At 36.3% G+C, this 23,732-nt stretch overlaps 1 protein-coding gene across 4 annotated transcripts in view; it reads left to right on the forward strand.

The window, feature by feature from the left end:
• CCDC50 (coiled-coil domain containing 50) overlaps positions 1-23,732 on the forward strand; it is a 145,672-nt gene that overhangs the window by 86,869 nt on the left and 35,071 nt on the right. For 2 of the 4 annotated variants that reach the window (XM_036933185.2, XM_036933187.2), the window contains one exon: positions 1,016-7,023. The exons of the other annotated variants lie outside the window; for them this stretch is intronic. In XM_036933185.2, the coding sequence (XP_036789080.1) occupies positions 1,016-1,035 (20 nt within the window). In that variant the 3' untranslated portion in view covers positions 1,036-7,023. Of the gene's footprint in view, positions 1-1,015; positions 7,024-23,732 lie in introns of those variants that run through there. 4 annotated transcript variants of the gene reach the window in all.

The raw sequence follows: 23,732 nt of genomic DNA on the forward strand, positions 1-23,732 counted from the left end.
TCTGGCTCTCCCAGAGCCAAGCCTCACTGATTTTTCAAAAACAGATGTTACGAGAGCTTGTCTTCCCAGTGCAGGTCCCCAGAACTGGGGTTGCCCAGTGTGAAACTGGGTCCCCTAACTCCACGCCTGGGCTATCTCTCCTGCTTATGGGTTGCTGCACCTGGCGTTGGGGAGCTGAAGTCCAACCACATCTCTGCCCCTCCTGCCCTTCTCCCTTCTCTTTATGTCTTTAGGTATGAAGAGTCTTCAGGTCTCTTTCAGAGTTGCAATACATGTAGTTGTTGCTTCAGTGTATCCACGGGAGGAGGTGAGATCAGGGTCATCCCATTCTGCCATCTTCACCCAGGCCTCCTAGGTTATTAACTGGTGTTTATTATTTGTAACAGTTTTTGAAGATGTCTTAGGTGATGTTTTATTATCCTTTTCCAAATCTAATGATAGCTTTCTCAGACTTCTTTAAATTTTCTTTTCTGCAGTCATTGTAAAATACCAATGTATAGGTGCTACTCGAGACTAATTAAATCAGAATTTCTGGGCGAAGGAGTTGCCAGGCTGTTAGTTGTATTTTTTAAAAAGCTCTCCTTTTCCACCTCCATTTTGATACTCATCAAGTGTTGAGGTTAAGACAAAAGACTTTATTTAAAAGATGAGATTAGTTGAATATGATCAAAACAACCCATACACTGCTATTTCCATCCATTGATGGGCTTTTTAACATCAGTTGTTTAACTGGAAGTAGCTCATGATTTTTGTTTCCTCAAATTACATGGGTGCATTACTTTTTAGGGGGTGGCTTCCTGTCCTTGACATGCTTTTGATACACAATATTAAAACAACAAATGACTGTGTATATTAATATTTTACAATGAGGACATTTGTAAACAAAGAAAACATGAGCCACTTGAGATCCAAAGAAATAAAGATGAATTATTTTGTCTGAGCAGGGAGAAAAACTGAGAGTGTTTCAAAGATTTTTCCTTAATGGTGTTTCTTCTTTTTTTCCTCCTCTCCCCAGGTTTCCATCATAAGCAGTAAAAACCTAGGAATCTGCCTTGAAAATGGAGTCACTGTAACGAATATTACTTGATGATACAAAATGCATTCCATGCTTATTTTTTTCCTCCCATGTTCATCTTCCTGGGATTTATCCTTAAATGTTTTTCTGACCATAAATAACTTTAATGCATTTTAAATGTTTTCGTTATTCCTGATCACATGGGCAGCACAGGAAAATCTAGCTTAATATTGGCCACCTCTTTGCTCTATATGCTTCCTGGGATGTAGTGTCTAAGAGCTCTGTAAAATGCCATTTTTGTTAAGTATGGAATATTGATATCTAGAGATTAGGCTTTATTTAGCAATTAGAATTTTTGTGGAGGTAATGATCAAAGTAAAACATAATGTTTGGTTGCAATGCAAAATAAAAACTATATAAGAAATAGCTTTTTTTCATGCATTAGTGTATGCTATATTGAAAGAAAGAGCCTTTTGCTTTTTATACTTTTCAGGAAAAGGAGAAAAAGTTACAATCATAGAGTAATTTAAAAATACCTGAAATAGTTGAAATATGTTACTCTGACCACATCGATTGATAGAGTCAAGGGAAATGGAATTGGGAAGATGTTTATGTAAGTGATGATGAGATTATTCTCTCTGGCCATAGATTGAAGTTTTCCTCTTAGTTAAAAAAACTTAGCAATATTTGTTGGCAACCTCTCAAAAATATTTTGTGCATCTGTCAATAATGAGATTAACTCAACTTGAAGTTGATGTAGTTTTTTAAGTATCTGATTCTGCATGTTCATCCATGATACATGGCATTGGATTCCTTTGTACAAGGCCTTTAAACCCCTCTTCAAGAAATCTGGAGTCTTTGTCTATCTTCTGAACTCATGGAAGTGCTTTTCTCCCCATACTGGTGAGTTCACATGAATAGTAGTCATGCAGTATGTATATAAATATCCCTTCAATATGGCTTCCTATTATTTTTCATCGTATAAATCTGATATTTTTGGCATTCTAGTATGGTGTTTGTTCAGGAAAGAAATATATAGGTGACTAGAAAAATGTAGTCAATCTCTTCTTTTCCCACTGGGAATTGCCTTCTGTTTGCTTTATTTTTCCAGATATTTTTTAAAGCCGGACAATATTCAGGAAGCTATTTAGAGTAGTTTCTCAGAGTGGATTTGGATCTTTCATTTTGAGAAAGATCTTTAGTTTCATAAAGTTTATGTGTTGTAGGGATTTGGGTAAAAGGTATATATGAAAGTTAAGTTTTGGGGGAAATACTAATCTAGAAAAAAAAAACCCTAAGAAACAGAGTCATTTGGAGAATTGGGAAAAGGGAAAATAACAGGATTTTGGCCATGATGAAATGAATGAACAAAATCATCTAAATAAGCAATTGCAGACAAAATGGTGGTCCCGGCCTTAAGTCAAATTCTAGAGGTGGTTTCAATGTGCAAAGCGTTGGTCTTGTTGACTTAATAGTAATGCTATATTTTTCTTTGCCCTGTGATTTTGCTGTAGTTTTAAAAAGTTTTTTATGGTATCTTTAAATTAGAAAACACAGTGTATTTTTATTTGATAATTAGGCAGATGGGCAACATCATTTGCCATATTTTTATTTTATAAATGTTTATTTTTCTATCTCATACAATGAGCAATTTTACTTTTAAAACTGCATTTCTCTTGCCTTTCCTGTACCTTACCAATCATATTTATTACTGTATAATGCTAACTGGAGGTATTTCATTCAGAAACATTCAGGCCACTTAACACTTAACCAGGATGTCAGTATTTCAGGTGTTTTAGGGAGTGACCAAAGGTGATAGCTACCTTGTAACACCCAACTTTTGTTCTTTTCGGGGTTTTAAAAGATTAGAATCTAAAAATATTTTTATTTTATTTTTTGTAAAGCAAACACTTTTTAAAGAATATCAGAGAAATTCTTACCCTGTAAGAAGAAAGAAATCAAACTTAACTAGTACCTCTTATTTTCATTCAAATAGTGTAATTATTATCTTTAAGACTATAGAGGCACCCAACAACTGTATTTTAAGGAACTGCCAAACATTCTTCACTGTGTTCTCTGCTTGTCTCTTTGTTACATTTATATAAATATGGAAGCATTTATTTTCTTTCTGTTCCTACTGCTGGAGCACACACAGTTTTATTTTTAGGCCCACAGTGTGTAATGCTTTAATGTTGTGATATAAACTAATATTTCTGGCCTTGGAAAATCTTTCCATTTCTATACCCCTGTTCTCTGGAGGCCAGACCATAGTAACACCAGTATTGCTTGAATGAGCACAGTATCTTACGGAATCTTATCATAGGGTTTCTGGACATGTACACCTCCTGCCCCCACTGTGACCTTTTGTAAGTCATTGCCTGGAGGCAAAGTTAGATAAGGGTCAGATTAAATGTTTTGAGTGGAAAAAAGTTTGACTCTAGTGTCAAACCATTGTTAGACATAATTGGCAGACTGGACAGTTACCACACGTTTTAAAAGAACATTAGATTTTTGGAAAGTGACTTTGCAGACTTGATTACTATTTCTCAAAAATTTCATTGAATTACTATTTACGACAACCAACAACAGACTGATGAACTAAAAAAAAAAAAAAAAGACCATATGGGTTTTGATCATAGAGAAGCGTCTAAATTATAAAAGAAGATAGGGATAGATGCTCCCAGGAAGAAAATCTTTTCAGAATGGCATGACCACTTAGCTCTAGATCCACTTAGATTCCAAAGTGTGTGGACTTGGGCCTTGTGTTCCACCGAATTCACTATAGAAAATTATGAACTAAACTAATTTTCTCCTTTCCTTCTCAACTCTGGCAGGTAGATGTATTGCTGACTGCCCATACTTTACCATCAGTGTCAGGACTGTTCAGTATAAAACTAATTAACTTTTAACTGATTATTATTTTTCTTTAGTGCCTGTCAGGTATTCTTGAGATTTTTGTCTTGTGCCAAATTGTTTTAAAACGCCTGCTATAATATGGTGCATTCTGTTTCCACATAAGTGGTTAACATTTTAGGGCCTTGATTTTTCAATGACTGTTGCCTTTGTATAAAAATCACTTTGGGGAATCCCAACATTGTTTATTCAGTGATACTTTTCTTGAAAGATAACTGTGGTGCCTGGCCACAGGATCTTCAGCCTAGTAAAAGAGTGAGATCCCTGTGTACTCAGCTTTCTGAAGGCCTGAGTAAAGAACAGAGCTTGCACTTAAGAGCTTTTTCCCCTTTTGGGAAAATAGTACTTGCATAGGAACATTCATGTGGGAAGGGAGCGCTGTTCAGATAGAGCTCGCTGCATGTCGTGTGCCATGCTCCCTTAATGTCAGCTTTTAGGAGCAGTCAAAAAAAGAAAAATCAAAACCTGCCCTTTCAGCCAAAAAGAAAAAGCAGCTTTTTAGTCCATCCCTTTTGCTCACAGTCAGAGAAGTGACTAGATAAAAGGGTCCCATTTTCCCCTCAGATCTGGCGGTGCCTGTGAGCCCTAAAGCCGAAACTGTTTATCTGAATGTTGACGGAGCCCTTTTCCCTCCGTGGCCCACGGTGGGTCATACGGGCGGGGAGAAGCAAACGGGAGACTGTCCTGATCATGCTGAGGGGGCAGAGTGTCATCCAGATTCCTGGCAGGAGAATGCCTTTTATCCCAGATAATAACGTGAGGTTATTAAAGTGAAGATTTGAGGCTGTTGTTGCTCCTACCATTTAATTACTGTTAGAAATGGTGAACTTTATCTCTAGAGAAGTCAGGGAGGAAGGGTAAACTGGAAAAATCTCACTTCTCACCAAGTCACTTTTCTGATGAGATGCGTACTTCATGCCAGCAATGTCTGTGAGCAGTGGTATTGCCTTAAATGAGTTTATTCCTACCATGGTCAGGGTGCCATACTTCCTTTATGTGACTGGCTGTCAGCTCTCCATTGAGATATAAAATGCACAGATGATCCACAAATATCCTTGCCACCAGAAGCTTTGGGCCTTTTCCCGCTGAACTGTAGGACCCATTGTACACTGAGAGACGTATCATTTCATTAAGTGTCTCTCAGGCTATGAATGAGCAGTGGCATGACCAAAAAGGCTGGTGAAGGAGAGTGCGAATATCCTGGCCAGATTTTGCATGTGATCATTTCCTGGACAATTGAGAGTTGACTGTCTTCCTTTTCTACAGTGACAATGTAGAAGATATTTCCAAAAGTCCTATAAGCAGTGAAGTTGCTCATTATTGTTTTGTAAGAACTCTACCAAACGCTTGTGTCTTGAAGTGCATACCATTAACAAACAAACAAGGAGAAAAACCAAACAAAAGACATTTACTTGAAATGGAGATTTGTCATTGTGAAGTATCTATTTCTATTTTATTACTTTTAAGAGAAAAGTAACCAGGAGAACTTTTGCTGTGGTAAGGAAGACACCAGAGTGTTTTTTTTTTAGATTGTATTTGATGCCACAAACTAACACAGTCATCTCAGGTCATCATGTTGATTTTATGGATATATATGGTCCTAAAACCTGTTCTGTTTTATATTTGTGAACACTGCCTAGAAACATGTTCCTAATAGACTTAATAGCCTTTTGTGTATTCTCAGCAAACTAGAAAATGTTTTTCTCTTTTCGAGTAGCTCGTCATTACATAGGGAGCCAGCACTGTGCTGGTTTCAGCATTTCAGACAAGGAAATAATTAATTGTGTAACTTACTGCCCAATTATTCATTGCTGGAGTTCATATATAAAGAATAGGAGAACGGAAAGACAGGGTTTGAGTGACATTTCCTTCACAAAAAAGCAAGGATTAATAACAGCAAAGGCAGTTTTGAGAATATACTATTACACATAATGTATTAGGATATTTTTGTTGCACTAAATTTCAGACTTTAATTACTAAAATAGTTTCTAGCTGGTAAATTTAGTGAGAGGGATTTTGATGTCAGAATTTTTTTTTTTCCTGATTGAATTAGCCTCTGAAATCCCTGGAGGCTGTAACTTCATTTGCTATAAACTGAAAGCCAAATGCCCTTTCTCAGAAAAGCTATATTTTTCACCTGCCTCTTAAAGGCAACCCAATATTCATTTCATGAAATGCTGTAAATACCGATGAGATATAGTGAGAAGATAGCATAAAAAATGATATTCCAAAATAAGAACTTTCTGAAAAAGAATCTATTCCAGCACAATGCTGTATTCTGAAAAGGTGCTGAATTACAAAGTACAAGAGTTGCTCAGGAAATTGGAGGTGGTGTTGCTGTATATCTTACCATTTGGAAACGTGCTCTTTTGGGAGAGAGACTGCACAGTGCCCAGGCAAGAAGCCCTGTGACATCTGGAATGTGGATACATTTAAAAAACAAGTGAGATGTCATCCAAAAGTGCTCATCAATTTGTAGCCAAGCCCCAGAGGGAAAGGCAGCTTTGAAATAGCGACTTCATGGAATTGAACAGAACCTTAATGGAATACGGTTGCCTTTCTGAGAACAGAAAACAGGCCACCTCAAACCACATGCCTATCTAGAGATTAAATGAAACTGTGAGGGACACTGTGGATGCCTTAAAGGTGACTGGTGTTGGGTACTGGTGGGTATGGATGCACCCCATCTGGACTAGGCTGATGGAAGCAGTCTATTTCAGTTCAGCTTCAAACAGCACAAGTTGTTCCTGCTCAAGACCTCACTGAGGAAAACGAGAAATGGTGCTGGGGACTTTTCTGTGTCTTGCAGGGGTGGAGGTGGTAACATCAGTCAGGGCTCTCCAGTGCTCACGCCTCCCCTAAATGCCAGTTATACATTTGCATTAATTCACCTATGCAAACTTGTGTTTTATGGTTTGTTTTTTATGCCTTATGTACCATTTGATTATTTTTAAACATCAGGTTTAACATTAATATTATGAATAATTTTTAAGTCAAAGTATTGTATATGTCTTTGTGCTTGTTTTCCTGGATGGATTGAGGCAAATGTCAGTCTTGTCCTTCTCTCTTAATAAAGTCATCATTTGTTAAGGCAAGTAGTCTCTGTTTCGTTTCCTTTACTGCATTCAAGGACTTGGGAACTTCTGGGAGTATTATTTGTTTTTCCTTCTTTACAAAGTAACTGGAGTTTATCTTTGTGAAATAACAGTAGACTTTCTTTGATTCCAGTTCCATCCACCTTCTGTAACATGACACTGATGCCTACATTGAGATTCCCAACAAATGCTACCAAGACTAAAATTGGTTGGAGAAGTAGCTTTGTTTTGTGTGTGGTGTTTGGTGGCTTGGTTGATGTATTTGGGAGAAAAACAGTTAAGTGGATCTTTACACAATCATCTGAATGACTGAAGACTCCAGGAGTACAGCTCAGTCTGCAGTGTACCTGGCACTCTATGGATTTTGAAAAAGCATATTAATAATAACTACCATCTATTTAACATTTTACCTTATGAGGCTGGTTTCTTTATTTGGTTTGTAGAATAACCATGATGTGGAAACTGATTTTGCAGAGATTTAGCAGGTGTCTTAAAAATAAGATACTGTTTTCATTGACTATTAAATTGACTTTCATTAACTATTAATTGATTATTTCATTTCCCAGGGCAGGTTCTCTAGGGCTCAGTTTTTATTTTTTTAAGGTATGATTGATATACACTCTTAGAAGGTTTCACATGAAAAAACAATGTGGTTACTACATCCACCCATATTACCAAGTCCCAACCCATACCCCAGTGCAGTCACTGTCCATCAGTGTAATAAGATGCCACAGATTCACTATTTGCCTTTTCTGTGCTACACTGTTTTCCCGTGAACCCCCACAACATGTGTACTAAACGTAATAGAGGGCTCAGTTTCTTTTCTGGCAATACAGTAGTGAATCTAAATGCTGTGTTCTGTATCTATAACAGATACAGTGATAGAGGCCTCAGGGTCACCAGTGATGTGCAGGTGGTATTATTTAGCTGAAGAAAGTGGGTGTGCTAGTTTCAGCCTTCATTTTCTAAAGAAGTACTGGGTGCAAGTTGCCAGTGGAAAAAGTTGACACGTCTAGAAGCCAGTTAAAACAAACAGGTAACTCAGGTAGCTCCATTTAATCTGTTGGAGAGGTGCCCAGTATGATTGGGTGGATTTTGTGGAATGTAGCTGAGAACATGGGGTGTGGAGAGGTAGCACACTGGAAAGTCTTAAAAAACAAAGGCGGCCAGGAGAACATCCACCTCCCATACCTTGGAAATTTGAAGTATTTATGAAGGTTTGGTTTACTACAAGTCATAGGGAAGGGGTTTGAAGAGTTTCACCCCCCAATTCAAAGGGGCAGAAAGACCACTGGTTTCCTCCTCCCCATTATATCTGGGTCATATACTTAAACACAAATTAAAGGCTGCAACGTGTGTTGGAAGTCAACAGGGATAAGATGTAGGTGCTAGCCAGGGCTTTGCTGTGAACTTGATTTAGGACTTGAGACACCAGTTAGCCTCATCCTCAGTTCTCTTACTTTACAGTAAGCACGTTGCAGTGAGTTGGTGATCTCTAAGCACTTCATGTCTAACATCACAGGATGCCTCCTGTCAATGGCTGCTAGGTTCCTTTAACATACTTCAGAAACAGCAGCCTCCTACATTACTGGGGTCCTGGAAAGTCACAAAGATATCCTAGGCATCAGCTGGAAGGTCTCATTCCTTACCAGTGTTGGTTTTTCTAAAAAATATTTTTGACAAAAATTGTATTTATGGTGTACAATGTAACATTTTAAAATGTGTATACATTGTAAAGGGATTACTGCAATCAAACTAACATAGCCATCACCTCCTATAGTTACCTTTGTCTGTTGTGAGAACAATTTAGCTAATTTATTGGAAATTTCAAGTATGTAATACATAATTATTAACTATAGTCACCATGCTGTACATTAGGTCTCCAGAACTTACTCATAACTGAAACTTTGTACCCATTGTTGATCTTGTGCTCTGGCCGGCACTATTCTGCTACCTCTAGTCCCACACCCAGCAGATTGCCCTTAATTTATGTGTGTTCTCATAACCACAGTCTCATCTCTGTTTTTATCCATGAGCTTCAAATGTGAACCTCTTTTATTAAATAGTGTTTGGATGTTCTTACACATTTTTGTACCTCCCAATGGTATACCTTGCTTTTAAAATCCAAAACATACTTTTATTACCAATTGCTGAGCCTGATTGGTTTGGGTTTTGGTCTTGTTAATCATGATGTGCCCTTCATTATACGTGTTGCACTTAGTCATTTGGCATCATTGCTTAACCTGATTTGCCATCACAAGCCAAGCTCTCAGGGCCTCTCATACAAGCCAACCTTAGGGCTGTCATACTGTGTGGTGTGTGTGTCTGCATATATATCTGACATAAACTTTAAAGGTGTATGTATAAATTACAATGGACTTTGCTGTCCTGGATAGCTGAATACCAAGTCGTGTATATCAACTTTTTCTCTTACGGATCATACTTTTGGTCCCAAGTCTTAAGAATCCTTTGCCAAGCCCTACATCCTAAAGATTTTATTCTGTATATTTTTTTTTCTAAAAGTTTTGTAGTTTTTAAGTTTTACGTGTAAGTCCTTGACTCATTTTGAGTTAATTTTTTAAAGAACTACTTTTTATTGAAGTATCATTGATATACAATCTTACATTGGTTTCAAGTATACAACACAGTAGTTCAACACTTACCCATATTATTAAATCCTCACTCCTCTAGTACAGTTGCTATCTGTCAACATAGAAAGATGTTACAGGATAATTGATCATATTCTCCATGCTGTTACTCCATAATTGACTACTATTCCCATGACCAACTTATGACTGTGAATTTTTGTGCCACTTCATCTCCCTCACCCTCCCCACCCACCCATTCCAACCCCTGTATGGTGATGGTAACCACTAGTCACTTCTGTGTCTATATGTCTATACTGCTGTGTTGTTCCTTCTGTTTTGCTTTGTTTTTATACTCCACAAATAAGTGAAATCATATGATATTTGTCTTTGCCTGGCTTAATTCACTGAGCATAATACCCTCTAGATCCATCCACGTTGCAAATGGCAGGATTTCTTTTTTTATATATAACTGAATAATCTATTGTGTATATGTACCACATCTTCATGCATTCATCTACTGATGGGACACTTAGGTTGCTTCCATATCTTGTCTATTGTAAATAATGCAGCAATAAACAGGGATGCATATATCTTTTTGAATCAGGAATTTTATTTTCTTTGGGTAAATTCCTAGAAGTGGGATTACTGGGTTGAATGGTATTTCTATTTTTAGTTTTTCTGAGGAACCTCCATACTGCTTTTCACAGCAGTTGTACCAATTTGCAGTCTCACCAACTGTGTAGGAGGGTTACTATTTCTCCACACCCTTACCAACAGTTGTTATTTCTTGTCTTTTGGATAGTGGCTATTCTAACTGGTGTGAGGTGATATCTTAATGTGATTTTGACTTGCATTTCTGATGATTAACGATGAAGAACATCTTTTCATGTGCCTATTGGCCATCGTATTTCTTTGGACAAATGTCTGTTCAGGTTCTCCACCCACTTTTTAATTGGGTACTTGTTTTTTTGGTGTTGAGGCATAAAAGTTCTTTATATATTTTGGATGTTAACCCCTTATCAGATATGTCATTTATGAATATATTCTCCCATACTGTAGGTTGCCATTTTGTTCTGCTGATGATGTCATTTGTTGTGCAGAAGCTTTTTAGTTTGATGTACTCCCACTTGTTCAGTTTTTATTTTGTTTCCCTTGCCCGGGGAGATGTGTCCAGAAAAAAGTTGTTCATGCTTATGTTCAAGAGATTGTTGCCTACGTTTTCTTCTAAGAGTTTTATGGTTTCATGTCATACATTCATGTCTTAAATCCAATTCAAGTTTACTTTTGTGTATGGAGTTAGACAGTAATTCAGTTTCATTCTCTTGCATGTAGCTGTCCATTTTCACCAACACCATTATTGAGGAGGTTATCTTTTCCCCATTGTATATTCATGGCTCCTTTATCATATATTAATTGGCCATATATGTGTGGATTTATATCTGGGCACTCTGTTCTTTTCCACTGATTTGTGGATTTTTTCTTGTGCCAGTTCCATACTATTTTGATTACTGTTGCTTTGTAGTATAGCTTGAAGTCAGGGAGTATAATCCAGCTTTGTTCTTTATCAGGATTGCTTTGGCTATTCGGGTCTTTTTTGTGGTTCCATGTGAACATTAGAACTATTTCTCCTACTTGACTGAAAAATGCTGTTGATATTTTGATAGGGATTGCATTGAATCTGTAGATTGCTTTCAGCAGGATGGCCATTTTAACAGTATTAATTCTTCCTATTCATGAGCAGGGGATAGATTTCCATTTATTTGTATCCTCAGTTTCTCTGATGAGTGTCTTACAATTTTCATAGTACAGGTCTTTCATCTCCTTGGTTAGATTTATTCTTAGGTATTTTATTCTTTTGGATGAAATTGTAAATAGAATTGTTTTCCAGATTTCTCTTTGTGCTAGTTCATTGTTAGTATATAAGAACACAACATATTTCTGTGTATTAATTTTGTATCCCACAACTTTGCTGAATCCATTGATTAGTTCTGAAAGTGTTTTGATGAGTTCTTTAGGGTTTTCTATGTATAATATCAGGTTGACCCTGAACTGACTGTTTAACTTCTTACTTACCAAAAAGGATTCCTTTTATCTCTGTGTTCTCTGATTGCCATGGGTAGGCTCTCCAGTTCTATGTTGAATAAAAAAGGTGAGAGTGGGCATTTTTGTCTTGTTCCTGATCTTAGAGGAAAAGCTTTCAGCTTTTCACCACTAAGTATTATGTTAGCTGTGCATTTGTTATATATGGCCTTTATTATGTTGAGGTATGTACCCTCTATACCCATTTTGTTGAGAGATTTTCTAATGAATGGATGTTGAATTTTGTCAGATGCTTTTCCAGCATTTATTGAGATGATCATGTGTTTTTCATCCTTTTTGTTAATGTGTATGATATTGATGTATTAATATTATACCATCCTTGCATCCCTTGAATAAATTCTACTCGATCTTGCTGGATGATCTTTTTGATGTAGTTTTGAATTTGGTTTGCTAATATTTTGTTGAGAAGTTAATTTTTATCTAATGTGTGTGGTTTGGGTCAAGGTTTATATTTTTTCCTGGATGTGTAATGCTTTAGCCCCATTTTTTTTTTTTTTTGTAAAGGCCATCTTTCCTTCATTGAATTGCTTTTACACCTTTGTCAAAAATCAGTTGAGCATATTTGTGTGGGCCTATTTCATGGTTCTCTGTTCTGTTCCACTGATCTTTGTCTATTCCTCTGCCCATACTACACAGTCTTGATTACTGTAGCTAAATAGTCTTCAAATTCTGTTAGACACAATTCCTTGCACTTTATTGTTCTTTCAAAATTGTCTTAGCTTTTTTATGACCTTAATAACCTCTGATAAGAACTCCACTGACACTTGAATTGGTTTTCCCCCATAGGTATGGTATTATTTGTCTCTTGCTACTTTTAAGACTTGTTCATTATCTTGTGTTTTCAGATATTTGACTATAATGTGTACTGACATGAGTTTCTTTGGGTTTATCATGTTTGGGGTTTGCTAGGCTTAACTCTAGGTATTTGTCTTTTGCCAAATTGGGGAGTTCTCAGCCAGTATTTCTTTTCCATTATAGTATATATGTATATACTATAATGGAAAATTTTATATATATATATATATATATATATATATATATATATATATACTATAATGGAAAATAATATATATCATTTTATTTATCCAGGCATTTGTTGAGAGAGACTTGGGTTGTTTCTACCTTTTGGCCATTGTGAATAATACTTACATGAACATTGTCGTACAGTTATTTGTTTGAGTCCCTCCTTTCAATTCTTATGTCAGTATGCTTAGGGCTGGAATTGCTCAGTCATGGGATTTCTGTTTACCTTTAGAACCATTAAACAGTTTTCCACAATGACTTTACTACATTGTCATCATCAGTATACAAGGATTGCAATTTCACCATGTCCTCACCAACACTTTTTTTTTTGTAGCTATCCTGATATGTCTTATGTAGGGATACAACTTTATTCTTTTGCATGAAGAAATCCAGTCATCCCAGCACTTTTTGTTGAAGATGGTACTCTTTCCTCATAAATTGACTTAGTATACAAGTTGAAAATCAATTGGCCATAGATGTATGGATTTATTTCTGGACTTTGATTCCATTGTAGTTGGTTCTCATGCCAATACCACACAGTTTTGATTACTGTAGCTTTGTAGTGAGTTTTAAAATCACTAAGTCAATCTTCCAACATTCTTTTTTCAGAATTGTTTTGGCTATTTCAAGTCTTATATTTCCAAGTGAATTTGTAGGTTGACTTTACCATTTCTGCAAAAAGACTTATAATTTTGATAGGGACTGCACTGAATCTATAGGTATTTTATGATAATATTACCATCTTTAAAAAAAATTAGCAAATCCATAAGCATGGACTGTCTCTCCTTTATTTATGTTTTCTCTTAATTTATTTTCAGGAATTTTTTTTAGTTTTCAATACATGTGTTTCACCTCTTCTGTTATATTTATTCATTAGTATTTTACTACATTGTAATGTAGAGTAAATGGAATTGCTTTCTTAAATTTCTTTTCAGATTTTTGCTAGTGTATAGAAATACATTTTATTTTTATGTGTTGATCTTGTAACCTGTAACTTGCTGACTTCATTTTTTAACTCTAGTATCTTGTGGATTCTTTGGGATTTCCAATATATAAAATCATGTTACAGGAAAACAGAGATAGCTTTACTTCTTCTTTTCTAATATGAAAGCCTTTTATCTCTGTTTCATGTCTAATTGCTGTGTCTAGAACTTTCAGTGCAGTGTTGAATAACAGCAGTGAGAAAGGCCATCTTTGTCTTGTTCCTGTCTTAGGGGGAAGCTTTAAGTCTTTTACCACTGAGAATAATGTTAGCTGTGGGTTTTTATAAATGCCTTTTATCATGTCATGAGAGTTCCCTTATATTCCTAGGTTTTTGAGTGTTTTTACCATGAAAGTATGTTGTGTTTTTTCCATTAACATATTCTGTGTCAATTGAGATGATTATGTGTGTGTGTTTCCTTGCTTGTGTTAATGGGGTATATTGTATTGATTAACTTTCTTCTTTTTTTCCTAATTAAGGTATCATTGATATACAATCTCATGAAGGTTTCACATGAGCAATATTGTGGTTTCAACATTCACCCATATTACCAAGTTATCCCCACCCCACTGCAACTTACTGACCATCAGCATAGTAAGACGCTATAGAGTCATTACTTGTCTTCTCTGTACTATACTGCTTTCCCTGTGACCTGCCTATATTGTGTGTGCTAATTATAATGCCCCTAAATCCCCTTCTCCCTCCCTAACCACCCCCCAGCCCCTTCCATTTGGAAACAGCTAGTCCCTTTGTGGAGTCTGTGAGTCTGCTGCTGTTTTGTTCTTTCAGTTTTGCTTTGTTGTTATACTCCAAAAAATGAGTGAAATCATTTGGTACTTGTCTTTCTCTGCCTGTTTTATTTCACTGAGCATAATACTCTCCAGCCCTATACATGGTTGCAAATGGTAGGGTTTGTTTACTTCTTATGCCTGAATAATATTCCATTGTGTATATGTACCACATTTTCTTTATCCATTCATGTACTGATGGACACTTAGGTTGATTCCCTATCTTGGCTATTGTAAATAGTGCTGCAATAGACATAGGGGTGCAGATGTCTTTTTGAATCTGTGATCTTGTTTTCTTTGGGTAAATTCCTAGGAGTGGGATAACTGGGTCAAATGGTATTTTTATTTTTAGTTTTTGGAGGAACCTCTATATTGCTTTCCACAATGGTTTAGCTAGTTTACATTCCCACCAGTAGTGTAGGAGACTTCCCCTTTCTCTACATCCTTGCCAGCATTTGTTATTCTTAGTCTTTTTGATATTAGTCATCCGAACTGGTGTAAGGTGATATCTCATTGTGGTTTTAATTTGCATTTCCCTGATCATTAGCAACATGGAGCATTTTTCATGTGCCTGTTGGCCATCTGAATTTCTTTGGAGAAGTGTTTGTTCAGATCCTCCACACATGTTTTAATTGGATTATTTGTTTTTTGGGTGTAGAGGCATGTGAGCTCTTTATATATTTTGGAGGTTAACCCTTTGTTAGATAAGTTGTTTACAAATATATTCTTCCATACTGTAGGATGAATTTTTGTTCTGCTGATGGCGTCCATCGCTGTACAGAAGCTTTTTAGTTTGATATAATCCCATTTGTTCATTTTTGCTTTTGTTTTCTTTGCCCAAGGAGATGTGTTCAGGAAAAAGTTGCTCATGTTTATATTTGGGAGATTTTTGCCAATGTTTTATTCCATGAGTTTTATGGTCTCATGATTTACATTCAGGTCTTTGATCCAATTCAAGTTTATTTTTGTGTATGGAGTTAGACAATAATCCAGTTTCATTCTCTTACATGTAGCTGTCCAGTTTTTCCAACAGCATTTGTCAAAGAGGTTTTCATTTCCCCATTATATTTCCATGGCTCCTTCATCGTATATTAATTGGCCATGTATGTGTGGGTTTATATCTAGGCTCTCTATTTTTTTCTGTTGATCTATGGGTCTGTTCTTGTGCCAGTACCAAATTGTCTTGATTACTGTGACTTTGTAGTAGAGCTTGCAGTTAGGGAGTACAATCCCCCCAACTTTATTCTTCCTTCTCAGGATTGCTTTGGCTATTCGGGGTCTTTTGTGGTTCCATAAGAATTTTAGAACTGTTTGTTCTAGTTCATTGAAGAATGCCATTGGTATTTTTATAGGGATTGCATTGAATCTGTAGATTGCTTTAAGCAAGATGGCCATTTTGACAATATTAATTCTTCCTATCCATGAGCATGGGATGAATTTCCATTTATTGGTGTCTTCTTTAATTTCTCTTATGAGTGTCATGTAGTTTTCAGGGTATAGGTCTTTCACTTCCATGGTTAGGTTTATTTCTAGGTATTTTTTTCTTTTTGATGCAATTGTAAATGGAGTTGTTTTCCTGGTTCCTCTTTCTGCTAGTTCATCATTAGCATATAGGAATGCAACAGATTTCGGTGTACTAATTTTGTATCCTGCAAATTTTCTGAATTCAGTTATCAGTTCTAATAGTTTCTGGTGTGTTTTTTTAGGATTTTTTATGTACAATACCATGCAAGCAGTGACAGTTTAATTTCTATCTCACCAATCTGGATGCCTTTTATTTCTTTGTGTTGTCTGATTGCCGTGGCTAGGACCTGCAGTACTAATGTTGAATAAAAGTGGTGAGAGTGGGCATCCTTGTCTTAGTCCTGATATTAGAGGAAAACCTTTCAGCTTTTCACTGTTAAGTATGATGTTGGCTGAGGGTTGTTGTATATGACCTTTATTATGTTGAGGTACTTGCCATCTGTACCCATTTTGTTGAGAGTTTTTATCATGAATGGATGTTGAATTTTGTCAAATGCTTTTTCAGCATCTATGGAGATAATCATGTGAGTTTTGTCCTTTTTGTTGTTGTGGTGTATGATTTTGATGAACTTTTAAATATTGTACCATCCTTGCATCTGTGGAAGAAATCCTGCTTGATCATGATGAATGATCTTTTTGATGTGTTTTTGAATTCGATTTGCTAGTATTTTGTTGAGGATTTTTGTGTCTATGTTCATTAAGGTTGTTGGTCTGTAATTTTCTTTTTCTGTAGTGTCTGCCTGGTTTTGCTATTGGAGTGATGTTGGCCTCATGGAGTGAGTTTGGAAGTATTCCCTCCTCTTCTACTTTTTGGAAAACTTTAAGGAGGATTGGTATTAGGTCTTCACCAAATTGATAAAATTCAACAGTGAAGCCATCTGGACCAGGGATTTTGTTCTGAGGTAGTTTTTTGATTACCAATTCAATTTCATTGCTGCTAATTGGTCTGTTCATATTTTCTATTTCTTCCTGGGTCAGTCTTGGAGGTTTGTATTTTTCTAGGAAGTTGTCCATTTCTTGTAGGTTATGTAGTTTGTTAACAAAATTTTTCATAGTATTCTCTCATAATTCTTTGCATTTCTGTGGTGTTCATAGTTATTTTTCTCATTTCTGATTCTGTTTATGTGTGTAGATTCTTTTTTTCTTAAGTATGACTAGGGGTTTACCTATTTAGTTTATTTTCTCAAAGAATCAGCAGCTGGTTTCAATGATTCTGTTGTATTATTCTTCTCACCTTTATTTATTTCTCCTCTGATCTTTATTATGTCCTTCCTTCTACTGACTTTGGGCTTCATTTGTCCTTCTTTTTCAAGTTTCATTAATTGTAAGGTTAGACTGTTCATTTGGGGTTGTTCTTTCTTGAGGTAAGCCTGTATTGCAATACACTTTCCCCTTAGTACTGTCTTCACTGCATCCCACAGATTTTGGGTTGTTGAGTTGTTTTAATTTATTTCCATATATTGCTTGATCTTTTTTTTTTTATTTGGTCTTTAATCCACTGATTATTTAGGAGCATGTTGTTGAGCCTTGATGTGTTTGTGGGCTTTTTTGTTTTCTTTGCATAATGTGTTTGTAGTTTCATACCTTTGTGGTCTGGGAAACTGATTGGCACAATTTCAATCTTTTGAACTAACTGATGCTCATTTTGTCTCCCAGTATGTGATCTATTCTAGAAAACGTTCCATGCATAGTTGAGAAGAATATGTATCCTTCTGCTTTTGGGTGGAGGCTTCTGTAGATGTCTGTTAGTTCCCTCGGTTCTAATGTGTTCTTCAGTGCCTCTATCTCCTTACTTATTTTCTGTCTGGTTGGTCTGTCTTTTGGAGTGAGTGGTGTGTTGTGGTCTCCTAAAATAAATGCATTGCTTTCTACTTCCCCTTTAATCCTATTAGTATTTATTTCCCATATTTAGGTGCTTCTATATTGGGTGCATAGATATTTATAATGGTTATATCCTCTTGTTGCACTGATCTTTTCATCATTATATAATGTCCTTTTTTGTCTTTTGTTACTTTCTTTGTTTTGAAATATATTTTGTCTGATACAAGTACTGCTATTCCTGCTTCTTTCCCCTATTATTTACATGAAATATCTTTTTCCATCCCTTCACTTTTAGTCCATATATGTCTTTGGGTTTGAAGTGAGTTTCCTGTAGGTAGCATATAGATGGGTCTTGTTTTTTAATCCCTTCTGTTAACTCTGTGTCTTTTGATTGGTGCATTCAGTCCATTTACATTTAGGATAATTATCAATAGATATGTACTTACTGCTATTGCAAGGTTTGGATTCATGTTTACCAAAGGTTCAAGGCAGATTCTTTACTATCTAGTTTACTCACTTATTATGCTATTATAAACACAGTCTGATGATTCTTTTTTCTCTCCTTTCTTTTTCTTCCTCTTCCACTCTTTATATGTTATGTGTCATATTCTGTACTCTTTGTGTATCTCTTGACTGACTTTATGGGTAGCTGATTTAATTTTGCATTTGGCCAGTATTTAGTTGGTCTAGTTCCTTTTCTGTGGTTTTATTTTCTCTGGTGACAGCTAACTTAGTCATAGGTACACTTCCATCTAGAGCAGTCCCTTTAAAAATGCACTGTAGAGATGGTTTGTGGGAGGTAAATTCCCTCAACTTTTGCTTATCTAGGAATTGTTTAATTCCTTCTTCAAATTTAAATGATAATCTTGCTGGGTAAAGTATTCTTAGTTCCAGGCCCTTCTGTTTCATTGCATTGAATGTATCATGTGACTTCCTTTTGGCCTGTAAGGTTTCTTGAGGTAAGCCTGTATTGTAATACACCCCTGATGGACTTTCCTTTATATATGATATTTTTTTCCTCTTTCTGGATGCTTTTAATACTTTCTCCTTGTTCTTAATCTTTGCCATTTTGATTATTAATGTCTTGGTGTTGTCCTCCTTGGGTGCCTTGTATTGTGTGATCTGTCCACTTCCATGGCCTGAGAGACTATTTCCTTCCCCTGATCAGGGGAGTTTTAGGCAATTATTTCCTCAAGGATATTTTCTATCCACTTTTGTCTCTCTTCTTCTGGTAACCCTATAATGAGAATATTATTCCATTTGGATTGGTCACACAGTTCTCTCAATGTTCTTTCATTCCTAGAGATCCTTTTTCTCTCTGTGCCTCAGCTTCTTTGTTTTCCTGTTCTCTAATTTCTATTTCATTTACCATCTTCTGTACCTCATCTAATCTAGTTTTAAATCTCTCCATTGTATGTTTCATTTCAGATACTGTATTTTTCAAAGTTTCTCTTTCTTGAAGTTTTCCCTGAAATCTTGAATATTTTTCTGTAGCTCTGTGAGCATGTTTATGATTTTTATTTTGAAATCTTTATAAAGAAGATTGGTGATATCAGTTTCACCTAAGCCTCTTTCTGGCATCTACTGATTTTTTGTGCAAAATTTTTTTGCTGTTTCAATTTTCTAGTGATTTCTATGGAGTAATAACTCTGTGTAGGCAGTGCCCTCTAGTAATCAGAAGCTCTACTCTCTGGAGCTGCTGAGCACCAGGAGCAATGGTGGAGGTCTCAGGCAAGCAGCACTGGCACCTGCCAGGAGGAAACATCTCTTTCCTGCTTCCCTGCTGCAGTGCCTGCCTCCACTGCCAGGTCCAGTAGGCTGAGAGCACATGGTGCAGCCTCTGCATTAAGCCCCTGTTGCTGCCGTATGTGGGGTCACCCTCTGGCTGGCCTGGCTTAGTGACGGGGTCAGCAAGTGTGCAGACCATTGCCTGCTGGGAGGAAGGAGCAACAGGCTGCATATAGCAGTGGGGGGCCTTAGCATGTGTTGCCAGCCAGTGGGATGGAGCGCCTGAAGTTCCTGAAAGTTCCCATCCTGCTAGGCTGAGTGTGCCGGGACAATTTTGTCCACCTGCCCTTTGTCCTGAGCAGCAAGTTCTCTGTAATCTTTTCCCCTTTACCACCCCTCTTGTTGTTGGGAAGTCTTTCAAAGTGCCAACCTTTCTTTTGTCCCGGACGGCCAGTTTTGCATACTTGTTCTCCACAAGTGGCTGGAATCCCTGTTTCTCTGAGTATTCTGCCTGTCTTTGTTTTCCAACCCCTCTGATCTTGAGAGCACCATGTAATGTGCGTTTGTGCATCCAAAGCAGATCTCCAGGGGCAGGTGTTTAGCAGTCTTGGGCTTCTGCTCCCCCCCTGGTTCATTTCTCTTCCTCCCGCCTATGAGCTGGGGTGGGGGTAGGGCTTGGGTCCCACTGTAGCATGGCTTTTCTACTTTACCTTTTTCTGTGATGCCTTCTCTTTTCCCCAGATGTTGGCAGTCTGTTTTGATATCTTTGGGTTGCTCTTTCAAGATTAGTTGTATTTTCTGTATTTTCGTGTTATATGTCGTTTGGGAGGACGTTTCTGCCTCACTTCTCACACTGTTATCTTTTTTGGTTCCATTTATTTTTTTTAAGTTGAACTACCCTTCAATTCCTGGGGTTCCACTTGGTCATTGTGAATAATCCTTTTATGCTGTTTCTTGCTAGTATTTTGTTGATGATTTTTACATCTGTATTCACAAGGAATATCTGTAACTATTTTCTGTAACACCTTTATCTAGCTTTGGTATCAGAATAATTCTGGCACCACAGAATGACTTAGAAATTGTTATCTCCTCTTCTGTTTTTTAGAAGAGTTGGGAAAGATTAATTTTAATTTTTAAATATTTGGTAAAATTCAACAGTTTTTAACTTTTAACACTTAGCCAGACTTTCACTGTACCTAAGTCTACCTGAGACCAAAGCTTAAAGTCTTCTGAGGTCTTTTCTGAGCATGCATCTTGCCCTAGCATCTGCATGGCTTTCTAAATTCTCCCATAAATATGGGTGCTTTTGAATACTCCAATTTTACAAAGAAACTGTCTCTATCTTTTCATTCTAAATGTTTCTGAGCTTTTCTTTGTTGGAAGTTTATTACTGATTTGATCTATTTTTCTTCTTGAGTTATGTTTCTTCTTGAATAATTTTAGGTAGTTTTAAAAATTTGTTCTTTTTATCTAAGTTGTATAATTTTTTTGGTGTAATTCCTGGTATTTTTTAATACTCTCATTTCTGTAAGCTCGATAGTAATGTAAACAATCTTCTCATTTTTGTTATGTGCTGCTTCTGTTTTTTCTTTGTCAATCTAGCTAAAGGCTTGTCAATTTTTTTTCTTTTTAAATAAACAATTTTGTTTTTGTTGATTATTCTCTTTCTAGTCTCTGTTTCACTTGTCTTCACTCTAATCTTTATTATTTCCTTTTAATAGTTTTCAGTGTAGTGTTTTTTTTCTAGTCCTGCAAAATATAATACTAGATTGTTGATTTGAGATCTTTCTTTTTGAGGCATGCATTTATAGCTATGAATTTCCCTCTGAATTCTACTACCTTTGGTGCATTCCATGTTTGGGTATGTTGTGTTTTCTCATTTTTGTTTTCATTTCTCACCAAGTGTTTTCTCATTTCCCTTTGTGTTTCTCCTTTTTGGCCCATTAGTTGTCTAAAAATGCTTACTTTCCATATATGTGTAATTTTTGTCATGTCCTTCTGTTGATTTCCAGCCTCATTACATTGTGATCAGAGAAGATAGTTTGTATGATTTCAGGCTTTTAAAATTGATTAACGTTATTTTGTGGTCTAACATAGAGCTTCATCTGGACCATGTTCCATGTGTACTTGAGAAGAATGTGTAATCTGTTGTTGTTGGGTAAAGTGTTGTATATGTTTGTTAGATCTAGTTGGTTTATAGTATTCAGGTGCACTACTTCCTTATTGTTCTTCCATCTAGGCATTCTATGCATTATTACAAGTGATGTAATAAAGTCATCAACTACCATTTTACAACTATTTTTCCCTACAATTCTGTTAATGTTTGCTGTATGTATTTTGAAGGTCTGCTGTTTGGTGCATATATGTTTGTAATTGTTTTCGTGATTACTTGATCCTTTTATATAATGTCCCTTCTTTGTCTCTTATAACAGGTTTTTACTTAAAGTTTACTTTTTCTGGTATTAATATAGTCACTCAGCTCTCTTTTGGTTACTATTTCCATGGATTATACTTTGCCATCTTTCCACTTTTAACCAATTTGTGTCTTTAGATACTTTAGTGAGTCTCTTAGGTAGCATATAATTTCCTGTGATTTGTCTTATTTTTGTTTGTTGAAAACTGGATATTTGAATAGTATAATCCTGAAGATCAGATTTTTGCCTTCCCCAGGATTTTTGCTTTTTGTTTGTTTTTGATTGTTGAAGGTTGTAGTATTACATTTCGTCTAGTGACTTTTCCAAACTATTTTTATAGAGATGCGTTTCTTTCATATGTCATCTCTCTAGTCTCTGTTCTTTAGCTTTTGTTCATCCTGTGTTTGATGGAGATTTTTTTGAACACTAGAGGTGAAAAAAAATGAAAAAGAAAAACGAATCTCCTAGTTTTTGCAGAATGGCTCTGTTCGGAAGCCAAAACACTTTTAACACTTAGCCAGACTTTCACTGTACCTAAGTCTACCTGAGACCAAAGCTTAAAGTCTTCTGAGGTCTTTTCTGAGCATGCATCTTGCCCTAGCATCTGCATGGCTTTCTAAATTCTCCCATAAATATGGGTGCTTTTGAATACTCCAATTTTACAAAGAAACTGTCTCTATCTTTTCATTCTAAAATAGGCTATCATATGTGTCAACTGTAGTCTTCCACCTCAAGTGTCAGCAAATTGTTCATCCACTTTGTAAAGTTTTCAAATAATGCCTACTGCTTTTCTGGCCTCAGTGAGTTCCAAATTCGACAAAACTGAGATGAACACCTTGCATCCCTCCTTCTGGGAGCTCCCAAGTCTGGTTAGAACAGACTTACACAATAATTTGCAGGTAAGTTCTGCTCTACTTCCTCTGGAACCAGGGACTAGGATCCCACAAACTGGGGGCAGAGGCTGCTGTCTTCAAGACTACCTCCAAGCCAGAGGCAGGAGGTGGGAATGGAGGTGGGGGAGGGGGAGAGGGGCAGGGCAAGGCCAGTAAAATGCCTCAAAGCTTTCCTACCTATTTTTAAGTTAACTTTTCCCTGATTCTGTGTTTATTTGGTTATTTATAAGCCTTTGACTATTTTATAGAGTTCTGAGAGTATTGGTTCTGAGCATTTCTGCTTGTTTTTTGATATTCAATGGGGAAAGGGGAGCTTGGAGCTGCCTACTTGGTCACTTTGCTTACAGCACTCTTGGAAATTTCTTAAAAGGCAAAAGCACCTTATAGATTAATGTTAGAAAATTTATCTCATACTTTACATTAAATAACTAAGGGAGTAATGAACTATGGCATACTATAGAGCTGTCAAAAAGAATGAGAATCTCACCACAGAATGAACTTCAGGATATATTTTTAAATGAAAAAAGCAAAATGGAAAAAGCAGGGAAGGTTCTATCATGTATCTGGAAAAGAAGGTTGAGGGTATGATGGGTATGATGCTGCTGTGTATGTATGTTTTCTTCTACGAAAATTGAAATATGAGTACAATTTTTAAAAGCTGTAAAGAGGGAAGAAATACATGTGTAGGGAAAATGTAGAAGCTAGAAATAATGACATATACTTATTTTGTATATTTGATGTTAGAACCAGCTTCTTTTAAATAATTATGAAACAAAATCTTATAAATAAAAGGAAACTTTAACAAAGTAAAAGGGGAACTTAGTAAAAAGTGAACTTAAACTATATCC

Source organism: Manis pentadactyla, chromosome 1 (assembly GCF_030020395.1).
Source record: "Manis pentadactyla isolate mManPen7 chromosome 1, mManPen7.hap1, whole genome shotgun sequence".
Lineage (NCBI taxonomy): Eukaryota > Metazoa > Chordata > Mammalia > Pholidota > Manidae > Manis > Manis pentadactyla.